At 48.1% G+C, this 11243-nt stretch overlaps 1 protein-coding gene across 1 annotated transcript; it reads right to left on the bottom strand.

The window, feature by feature from the left end:
• Window positions 1–2126: 2126 nt before the first annotated feature.
• Window positions 2127–10561, bottom strand: LOC106850576 (extracellular tyrosine-protein kinase PKDCC-like). Its single transcript, XM_014872012.2, has 7 exons — window positions 10028–10561; window positions 9745–9867; window positions 7382–7653; window positions 6196–6275; window positions 5997–6101; window positions 4365–4541; window positions 2127–2992 (listed from the first exon to the last, which is right to left on the bottom strand). The coding sequence occupies exons 1-7, from the start codon at window positions 10559–10561 to the stop codon at window positions 2889–2891; spliced, it is 1395 nt and encodes a 464-aa protein (XP_014727498.2). The 3' UTR covers window positions 2127–2888.
• Window positions 10562–11243: the final 682 nt, after the last annotated feature.

The following is an 11243-nucleotide window of genomic DNA, read 5'->3' as shown; positions in this document are numbered from 1 at the left end:
AGCTGTATAGAAGACATTTCTTCCTGTAGCCTCCTTTAGGGCTGGGAACAGCTTAGATGCTTCAAACAGACCTGGCACAGAAGCTGCACCTGAGCCACGTGTGAGCTGCCTGAAACTTGGGGTTCACAAGCTGCTCACTGCAGTCTAGCAGAGAAATAATCCTACATGCTTTTAAAATGCCAAAACTTTTAAACTACAAATTTTTTAACAGCCATTGGTAAGCGTTTCTCAGCAGACAATAACAGCAAGAAGCTGAGAAAAAGCAGGGTGGAAATTGTTTTTCCCAGTGACTGTGTTTCCTTAAATGCATGTCAAACTACAGCTCTAGATGTGGCAGGGTGAGAAAACATTTTCCATCACCCAGGATTCACTGGGCACCATTGGGCTGCAGTGGATCAAATTGAAATCAGACTGAAGCTGGCATGCCCACCAGTGGCATGGGGAGGTAGGAGGAGAACCAGTGCATGCACAAGCATATTTGTGGCAACTCCTAAGTCTCTAGCACACGAACAGCATTAGTCCTAAAGGTATGCTTTTGTGCTCTGGCTACTCTGTGCCAGCCAGATGAATGTGCTCAGGAGGGTTCAAGCTCTAAGAATGTGCTTACTCCTTTGCACAGGGTGGTCTAAATGTCCTACAAAAGCCACTTGTTGTGGCAACAGCAGATATACAATTCTTTAAAGCCTAGCTTCCCTTTTTCTTTCCTTTTTTATCATTATTATTGCTTGTTAATCCCTGTGTGCTCAAAACTTTCAAGACATGATCAGTGGTCTCTTCTCCCAGGGTCTAACTGCAGGTCTGATGCTGGAAACTGCATTTATACAAGTGACACTGGCATTCCCTGCAACTTCACCATCTACCAAGGGGATACACGTGATTGGCAGCAACCCTACAATGAGTATTTGACAGAAAAACCTGCCACGTGAAAGAAGCATCACACGACTCAAATACACAATGTTATGTTTACTAGGAGAAATTTTTATGATGGAAAGATCTTTCTAACACAAACTGGAACCACTTCAACTTTTGCATTCTGTTTCTTCCTCTCTGAAATGACCCTTGCAAGGCCTTGCTTTGGAGGAAGTACTTCTGATGTGTATCTCAGGAGGCTGAGAGATATGGAATAAACTCCCATTACCTCTTGCTAATGTAGAGCACAGCAGATGTCTGAAGCCCTGCTCAGTGGGGTTGATGTAAAACAATAGCAGACCTTAACTTCCACAGGACCTGCTGAGAGAGGTCTGTCCCTGTCCATTTAAAAAACTTTGCTTTGTCACAAAGCCTGCAGTAATGTGGCCATCACAAGAGCCTTCTTGTTGTGCTAACTAGGAATTCTCACTAATTGATATCACTATGGGACCTCCAGCCCCAGAGTAAGCAGCAGGGGTTACAGTGCATGAGAAAGACACCACGTAAAGGCATTGCTGTGGGTTAATTGAGTACTAACGAGGTGAAAAGGTGTGCTCCTGCCCTAGGAAACGCGGGGAGAGACCATCAAAAACACAGCACGACTCCAGGCAAGAGCTTCAGCGTCTTCAGTCCAGGGGTGCCCAGCTGCCACAAGGTCCCACATGGAAATGGCACCGTGGCTGCCCTTGTCCTAAAAGCTGTAATTTCCGGTGTGGGATAAGCAGAAAACAATGTGGCATCACTCAGAGGATGTAGTGTGGCTCTCCTGCACAAAGCCAGGGACTTTCCCTAGGAGGCATGAGGTCATTGGTGATTTAAGCTTTCCCAACAGTGCTACAGAAGCGGTACTGGATGATCGCTGCTTCCAGGGACTCCCAGCAGTGGCATATTACACTGTCACCTCTTACAGTCTGAAATTATACTAACCCCAGCAATTTTTCAGAGGCCATATCTGCAAATTTAGCACAGGGCAGTTGCAGGAGGCTCTTGGGACCACACTGTCTCCTCTACGGTCAGGAGCCTGCAAGTACAGCCAGTGTCCTTCAAGACCTACGTGTCCGAGGGGGCTCAGGAACATTCATAAACTGCTTGGAGCACTCACAGGTTGGCCAATGCTAGGTGAGCTGAAGGTAGGAAACACTGGCACTTCTTCATTTCACTACCGTAAAGACTTAGGCAATTAAAGAAATAAAAAACAAAAAAACTTCACAGCATGCTTAGAATAAACAGTCATTCTTTATCAAACAAAGTCACACCTTACATATAAATAATTTGAATGTCTCGCTCTTTCATGGAAAGTAACAGAGAAAAACCTTCAAGGTTGATACATGGGAGCTGGTATTAGAAATAACATAGGATCAACCCCAAATTCTGCATCCAAACACACAGATATTTGGATCAAATGTTGACCTGTACACCACTTCCCTCCCCTGCACTGGAAGGAACTGAATCAGGACCTCCTTGGAGGACCACCCCCATCATCAACCTCTGGTTATGGATCCCAACCCTGCAACCTTGGCCTCATCACTGAAATCCAGTCCTTTACATTTGCAGTAGTCAGAAAACCCAGTTTGTAGCTGCAGAAAGAGCCGTTACCTTCTCCACAGTGCATTATCTGTAGGTTTTTGGAGGTGACTGAAATAACTAAGCCTATCCAAGCTGGATTCCTTGCAGCTATTTCTATTTCTTGGCTGACAAGCTGGCCAAAGCAGCAAAGGTAAGTATTGCACAGTCTAGCAATATTTGACTAAAACTGAGACCATTTATGTGGAACAGCAGTGTGGGAACAGAAAAGAAGCTAGCAGAGCAGCAATGAGAAATCTGAGCTTTGATCAAGGAGACAGCAACATTTGACTCTATCTGAGCTGGCAGGGAGATCCCATTCCAAAGCAAAATAAAATATGTCATTCTTTCCAGCAGATGAAGTTCTCCCCAGCGGTTTGTTCCTCCCAGGATGATTTTATGTGATCTCATTGTCTTTAAAGTCTTTCCCCGGAGGAAGCTGAACGTTTAATATAGACTACAGCGTTAGCATCCGGTATTAAATCAGTCCAGCTACTCTGAAATGAGGCGAGTGGGCGTCCTGGAAAGGAAATAAAAATGCAAGTTTAATAGAGGAGAGAGGTTCACCTTGACCCATGCTATTTATTGCAAAAGGCACAGGAACACACTGCTTGCTCAATGGAGGGTCACTCTGCCCTGCCATAGATGTGTTTTACACTCCCAGTAAATTCCAGATGCTAAGAGCGTGCACAAGGAATGCATCATCCAACCCCAGAGGCTTTCACATCTTTCTTTGCTTTACCAAGCAGCCCTAGGAGAGAACCAGCACGTTCCCACAGCTCTCATTAATCCAACTGGCAAATTTAGGCAGTTGGCAATTTAGCCACACAGTTCTGGCATCTTTGGCTGCAAAGATGAGCCATGAAACTGCAAGGAAGAAAAATATCAGGAAGGGAAACACTAAAGACCTCAGGCATGGTTCAGGATGCCAGGGATCAGCACCCTAGCAAGGCACTGCAGAAAGGATCTCTGTCCCACGTGCTTCTCCTGCATCCCCACTGTGATTTCAAGCAAGATTCCTTCCAGGCAGGCACTACACACAGCACTAACAGCTGCCCCGTGAGGAAGCCAGATGTGCTGTGTGAGGCCCAGCTCACACAATCCATTGCTAGTTTGAAACTTGGTGGCTCAAAGAGATTTATGCTCCATCCACATAAGCGCTCTTATGTAACTAGTTCACCACATGCCAGTTGCACACATGCCCACAGAAAAGCTGCATTTCTGGTAGTTTGGGGGATTTTTTTAACGTCATGTGAGCTGACAAAACATGATTCTTCAGCACCATTGTGAGTGAAAACACTCATTTACCTCATTTAATGTTTTACTTCAAGAAACAATTTAGCCCACGCTTGAAGTGTCAGCTAAATGAGATAATTTAAAATAATTCTGAAAACATGCTAACTGTAAGAGGCTATAATCAGAGCTAATTACAGGGACATTCTGGAAATCCCTTGGCTTGGGGCTTTAGTTTTGATAAAGGGGATAGCAACTTCTAAGCTATGATGCTTTTAATTATAACAATAGTAACCACCTTCTTTTACACAGCTTCTTTCATCTCTAAAAACCCCACAGCTTTGCAAACTATACATACCACAGGGATTGTTTAGCCTAACACCAAAGTGAAGCCTTCTCTGCAAGAAATGAGTAAGTGTTTAACAATACCTGGCAGTCTTGGGCTAAATTTGTAGAGGAAAAAAGGTGCAGAGGGAGAACATCATTGCTCTTGTGTCTCCTTACACAAACACTGAGGAGATTTCTGTATGCCCACAGTGGCAGCCATCTGAGCTTGAGAATAAGGAAGGCAGCTTTTATATGTGCTTGTAGGCTCAAGGCACTATGGAGGAAGGCAGCAGAAGCACATGGCAGCACCCTGTCACATTGCCCAAGCTCACCTGTCCACGTCCTGTGCTGGGTGATGATAAAGCTTTGACACTGCAGCTGGGAGTTACAAATGGCAGCAGCTTCCTCGGCGCTGTGGATGGACAGCAGGCAGCCCAGGTGGCTGTAGGAGGGCCAGCACTTGTACCCTTCTCCTTCCACCGTTCGGAAACCCTTTAGGGAGATGTAGTCTGGGGATAGAAAGAGGGTGTCTAGGGAAACACTCCAGGTGCTCTTTGGGAGGCTGGTTATGCTACACAATCAGTGAAACTCTTAAAAGAATTGCAGCAGTGACAGACTGAACTGACCTGCCAAGGTGGAGTGGGGTGGAGCTGCCAAGTTAAAAGAAACCCAAATCTTACCCTTTGGTTCTACAGTGGAGCACAGGACAGCAATTCCCCCACAGATGTAGGAGAGGGGTCAGAGGTCTCACGGGCAAAGGGGGAGGGTGCCACTGCAGGGGGGACAAGAGGAGGAGGCTGCTGTGCAAAGCCACAGGCTCTTCATGTTTTCCCTGAAGAAACCAAACTCAAAATAGCCTCTCCTATACCCCAGCCTGAACAGCAGAAGCTCATCACAGATCCAGCACCAAGCTACATGGGGCACAGACTGACCCACCCATCATGGTGCCGTCCACAGAAACAGGAGATTGAGGAACTCCAGTGCGGGAAAGGGAGGCCAGATCCTGCTCCTGACAAGGAGACCTGACAAAAGACCTGACAAGCCTGAGCAGGTGTTGTTCAGGCTATTGTTCACTGACTGCTAAGAGTCTCTCCTCGCCTTCCCACACCTCTAGGATGGTGATCATTTTGGCACAGCGCGAAGCCAACAGACAGGTGTTGTTGGAAAATACCAGTAATTCCTGTTAAAGCTGCTGGTCCTTCCATGTAAATGACCAGATATCTTTGTTCATAACAGTGCAAATTATATTTCTTTCACATGTAAAGAGATTTCCTTCTGCAAGCCACCATCACCCACCACCTTATGTGAATGCTCAGGAAAATGCAAGCCAAGTAACCGCTGGATTTTTGAAACTTCCTTTTGATCAGCCTCATCTCTACCACTGAATGGGTCCTTCTCAGAGGAATGCACCCCATAAAGGCACATTTATCCACCCACAGGTCCAATAGAATGATCTTCAGAGAAAAGGAACTTAGAGGGCACCAAGGCTCCAGGTACCCTGCCACACTCATCTTGGTGCTGTCACCCCCACTCTATGTTTCCATAATAACCTATGCTCAGCAGACAGAAGCCACAGAGTGAAATGGGAAGTTTGAATATCAGCCCAGAAAACTGACCAGTTGGTCCAAAGGATAAGGATATCCCAAGACAGGAGTCACTCAGTTTGCTACCCTAAATATATTCCCGTGAAACTCTGATGTTCATTATGAGAAGAATATTTAGAAGCAGTGCAAACACATGTCCATGCAGGCTGTCTGCACTGCTTTTACTTTGTAAAGCAATACAATCATGCATAGCTCCCATGGAAAAAAAAACAACAAAAGCCTGCTCAAAAAAGGACACTTTTGGTGCTTTTTCTAGTGACTATAAACTGCCTAAATGTATGAGAGATCAGAATTTTACCTATTACCAAGTGCATCACTCCTTCATTAGTTACTTCACTTAGAGTACTCAAAATCAACTACCTTTTAAAAGAAGAGGTCTTTTCTGCAGATAGAGCCCAGACTTGTACAGATGTAAAACCTTTTCAAAAGCTCTCAGGGTTTCATTTATTCCATATCTCAAATCACCTAAATTTAAGGAAAAATATGACAAAGATAAGCAATTCCACGAAATACCATTTAGAAACTTCTAATAAGGAAGTTTACGAGTATTAGCTGATACCTGTTGCATTCAGAATATCACTCAAAAGGGGCCGCAAAGCTGGTGGTGCAGAGTGTGGCAAAAGATAGGTGAAAAAATACCTGCAAAAAATCCCACAGGCTGATTAGTATACAATGTCTTCATTTCCCTGGTGATTAAGATGTCTACATTTTCCCGTGACTTGATTATCCATGTGCAACTAGTAAGACTGCTTTGGTTATAAAGTTATGTTTGAGCACATCTTGGTGTCTCAGATGGTTCCTGTGAGTTGGGCTGAAAGCCTGGTCCTTGCTGCATAAAATCTACCTTGCAAAGCTTCATGCAATAAAGCTTTCCCTCATTCCCCTGGGCCATTTTTGTATACTAAGCAATGTATTTCCCACCAGAAAAAAAGACCTATATAAAAGAAAACTCATACAAGATCTTTCTCTTGCCCTGAAAAGGTTTGACCTTCTTATTGCCCCCGGAAAGTCAGGATGACTCATTTCCTGACCCTTCCACAAAATTTCTGTTCTAGGGAACAAGTGCACAAGAGACAAGTGCGACAGCAAGTCTGCAATAATCTATGCAGGGATTTGCCCTTTAGCACTGAATCCAGGAAATCCAGGCTCCCTTACTAAGTCCTTCTGTGTAAATATCCAAGCTGCCAAGGCTTCCTTCCAGGATGTGACCTGCCAAGCATCAGTGGTGACCAGAAGTCCCTGCATTTTCAGCCTACACGAAGTGCTGCAGCAGCCTCAGCCCCTTGCCTGTTACCTGCTCCACTGCTCCTCCACAGGAGCCCATAGGGAGATTCGGAGATGAAGGGAAGCGCAGGCCAGCCTTTTCCAACAATGGGGACTCAAAGCTGATGGAGTTTTGCAGGTAGCCTGCACTGCCACTGCTTTCAGCAAGCATAGCCCATGGATGTTAAGCACCAGGGCTTGTTTGGCAAACAGCAAATTTACAGGTGCAAGCTCTGGAGCAAGTTTTTAGAGGGCGTTGGGGAAAGGGAGCAGCAGAAGAAAGATGCCTTCATTCTCACCAGACAACAACCACACTATTTTCCTGCCTTATAAGGAAAATAACTTGATTCAAAGTGATCCTTAACTACTCTTTGACAGAGGTGAGGGGAATCACTGCATGGAAGAAGAACAAGGTGCTAGAGGCTACATGGCAGGGCGTGAGCTCAACCACCCCAGATCTTCCCCCACATGGCTGGACATACCGATATGCATTGAACAGATTCTTCTTTTCATTTATTCCTTCGCATTTCCCAACCATGGAGCATTTGAGAGGGAAACTTTTGGTAGGGAAGTCGAGTGTGCAGTCATTATCTTCCTTGCAAGACAGCTCCTCGGTGCTGGCATCATCCATGTCTGTCACTTTTAGGTTTCCATCCACCATAACAAACTGCCTTGGCTGGAAATCCAAGAGGACTATTGAACCCAGGGGGGAATGTGCCAAGTAAAACAGCAGTTTCACAAGACTCAGGCAAATCTGAGAAAGAGAAGATGAATATGCATGGAAAAAAACAGATGAAAAACAGCTATTAAATTGGAAGTAGAACAAAGGGGAGGGCATTCAATTAAATTAAAAGGGAAAAAAAGCATATAGAACTTAAAAGGTAATTATATGTATGCTACAAAATTTATTATCAACATTGCCACAGGATTTGACTGGTAAGTAGTTTAGCAACATTTTTTAAAAGTGTGTGTACACAAAAAGAGACATTTGCAGCTAGAAGAACTAGAGGAGAAAGCTGTGAGGAAAACAATAGCAGCCTTCATGTTTCAGGAGCTATATTGATTTGCTAGCTGAAATCAGAAGGGTTTTTCCCAGTCTGGCACAAAATTAATAGATTCCCCTCCCTTCCCCCATGCTGCTCAGTACAGACTGAGGCTCCACGGTCATTAATACCAGATTCATGCCTTGCTGCATCACTCAGCAGTACGAATTTGGGCACACAATCATGCTTCTGAAAAATTAGTCAAGGCTTGCAATGTATTTATTGCCAGCTTTTTTGCTTTTATGACAACTTTCTGGCAGCAGGGAAAGGCCAGGCAATACCTGACCCAGCAGAAAGCTTGGTAAATTATTTTAAACAAACTAGAACTAGAGGAGTACATTTATACTGCACCAGCACTTTGCTCAAGTAGCTTTCTGCAGCAGTTTTCATTCAGTATCAGGAGCCCTGGCATCAGACCAAGTGTATCCTCAGCTAGGTGTGCCAGGCAGCCCCACGTCACCCCTCGCCACTGCCGATAGCGATCTGTGCAGGCTGAGGGATTTTTCCCTTGGAACGGCTCGCACAATCCCCGGTATCTGATGTGGCTCATCACAGGGGAATCCCATATGTTTAGACACTCTAATTAGGAAACAGGACTAGACAGTGCCAGTGTAAATTCTGAATTAGTGTCTTCTGCAGTCAAGAGATTATTAAGATCTCTAATGCCACCATACCAAACTTTACCACCAGCTAATTCAGCATCATGGGTTTCTTACAGGACACTTTGGCACATTTAAGAAGATGAAATGCTAGGAAAGCTATACAGAAGCCAGTACGAAAATGAAGAAAGTAAAACTCCCTAAGCCAAGTTCTGATGCTATTTTAACTTGCTTAGTAAAGCAATCATAAGAATCCCAGCTTTGTGTCCCACTGCTGAGTGAGAGGTTGCCACACTCCCCTCTGGCTCAGATGGCAAAGCTCTCCTTCAACATGAAGGACCACATGCAGATAGGGATTTTATTTTTAGGACTTCTGTTGGGCTTTTGTTTTGCCCAAAGCATTTCTTCCTGACAATAAGATACCCTTGTTTTTTTACATGATACTTTTTTTTCCTCCTGGCACCCAAACAAGTAGTATTGAACCCCCAACTGAGCTCTTGAGGCAAACTGTAAAACAAGCTACAACCAAAGTAAGTGCCATGCCACAAGTCATTTCTATTCCTGGGGAGCATATGGGTCCCTATGCAGGATGCCTAGGAGATGAGGCAGATCTCCCTAGAAGGGCTGCAATCCTAGCACCTACAGCAGGAGGAAAATAGTTTAGTAGTTTTTAGTAGATTTTACTACAGTAATTCCTAGAGGGCCAAAATCAGAATCACCACACAAGCACACGGTGAGGGTCAGCTTGCTCAGCTTGTTGCCTAGAACGGTAACACGGTGCAAACCACAGACTCGGAGCATGGAGAGGTGGCTTTCCCAAGTCACACTTGGGTTGCTCAGGGGCACCCTGACCTAAGCCCTTTTGAATTTATAGATATATAAACAATATAGAGGCAATATGATGGAAGGTATTAACCACCGCCCCAGCACCAAGTACGATCTTGTATCTATCTCGTCCCAGACGAAGTTCCTTTAACATCGCTCTATGGAGAAAGAAACTAACCGTGAGACACCGAGCTAGGGCTGTGTTAATGTGATTTTAAAGGAATGAAAACGAAACGATTTACAGACACTTTGCGGGATCAAACAGAACGTCGGCAGAAGAATCCCGTTTGCCCCAGCGGTCACCACCGGCTCTTCGCCAGTTTGCCCAGTTTGTGGTCTAAAAGCGACTGATAAAACTCCTTTGCTTTGTTTTCTTACTTTAAATCTTTCCTCCCAGGGGGTCTGCAGGAGCTGAATCATCTCCAGCGGGGATCCCAGCTCCAGCATGGCTGTGACCCGTAGCTCAGCATCTCCGCTGTTGTCATAGCATTGGCCGTGCAGCTGCGGGAGAGCAGAAGCCAGGGTCGGGGCGATGCCGCTGCCAACGCCAGCGGATCTCGGCCGCCCGGGGACAGCGTGGGCACCGGCACCGACTCCCCCGCCCCGCCGTGCCTTGGCAGCGCCTCCCGCAGCCCCCCCAGCCCCGGCGCGCCCGCCGTACCTTGACGATGCCGGGGTGCTGCAGGCGCTGTAGCAGCGTCACCTCCTTGAGCAGCTTGTATGCGGCCAGGCGGCGGCAGCCGGCCGGGGCTCCGTAGCGCTGAACGCAGCGCCGCACCTCCCGGCCCGCCCCGTGCACCGACTTGAGCGCCACGGTGCCTCCGCCCGCCAGCGCCGCCCGCGCCACCACCTTGGTGAAGCCCCAGCCCAGCACGCTGACAGCCGTCGCCCGGCTCAGGTCGCCGCAGCCCAGCCCTCCCGTGGCCGCCGCCTCCCCGCCGCCCGCCACCGCCTCCAGCCGCCGCAGGTCGCGCCGCCTCTGCCGCAGCTCCTCCCGCAAGCCCGGCGGCAGCAGGAGCGGCGGCGAGGAGCCCGGCTGCGCCTCACCGCCCCTACCGGCACCACCACCGGCACCGGCACCGCCACCACGGCCGGGCGGCATTGCCAGCAGCGCCAGCAGCGCCAGGGCCGGCAGCGCCAGCAGCGCGGCCGCGCTCAGCCGAGCTCCGCGCCGCGCCCGCCCCGCCGCAGCCATGGAGAGCGGGGCCGTCCCGCCCGCTGCCGCCGCTCTGCCGCCCGCGCTCCGCCGCTCCGGGCAAGCCGAGCGCCGCCGAGGGGGCGTGTCGGGCTCCCGGCGCCCCCACCCCGCCGGCACGGCCCGGCCCGGCCCCGCGGGCGCACGGGGCAGCGGCGGCACGGACCGCCCAGGGAGGGGAGGCGGCGGCGGCGCGGCCCCAGTGGTTCTGGAGGAGCTGCCGGGTGCGAGCGGCACATCCCCGCAGACACCCACCCACCCTCCGACGGCGGCTGCTTATAGCAGGACACGCGGATTTCACGGGCGTGAATTCCGTCAGCCCTGCTAGAGGGTACCGCAGATTGCAGCCGAGTGTTAAACAACGGGTTAAAATCAGTGAGGACCGGCATAACTTCTTTCCCTGCCGCTTAAAACTCTCAGGTTAGGTTTCTAAGAAGAGTAAACACTGGCAGTTTCTCTTATTAGACGGATAAACCCCTGTTAGGTTGAATCAACCTAACACTAACCTAACACTAACCTAATACACTACCTAAGCACGGAAATGGAATTTTTTCCAAGGGAAAAAAAATCAAACCAAACCCGTCCTCCACCAAAACCAGCCAACGCAGGCAAAAAACACACATTTATCGTTGGTTTGTGAGGCGATCAGATCGATCAGTGTGGTGGCACAGCTCAGGGCTGC

This window comes from Sturnus vulgaris, chromosome 6 (assembly GCF_052056855.1).
Source record: "Sturnus vulgaris isolate bStuVul1 chromosome 6, bStuVul1.hap1, whole genome shotgun sequence".
Taxonomy (NCBI): Eukaryota; Metazoa; Chordata; class Aves; order Passeriformes; family Sturnidae; genus Sturnus; species Sturnus vulgaris.
The sequence above is the reverse complement of the archived record's forward strand: the minus strand, read 5'-3'. Positions and strand labels throughout refer to the sequence as shown.

Bases quoted from the DNA above. Each gene is read 5' to 3' on its own strand.
- LOC106850576 (XM_014872012.2), bottom strand. From the start codon at position 10,561: ATGGCTGCGGCGGGGCGGGCGCGGCGCGGAGCTCGGCTGAGCGCGGCC. The intron at 7,654-9,744 runs GTAAGAAAACAA...TCTCTTTCTCAG, and splicing joins CCTGGGAGGAAAGATTTAAA to ATTTGCCTGAGTCTTGTGAA. The intron at 2,993-4,364 runs GTGAGCTTGGGC...TTTCCTTTCCAG, and splicing joins CCAGCACAGGACGTGGACAG to GACGCCCACTCGCCTCATTT.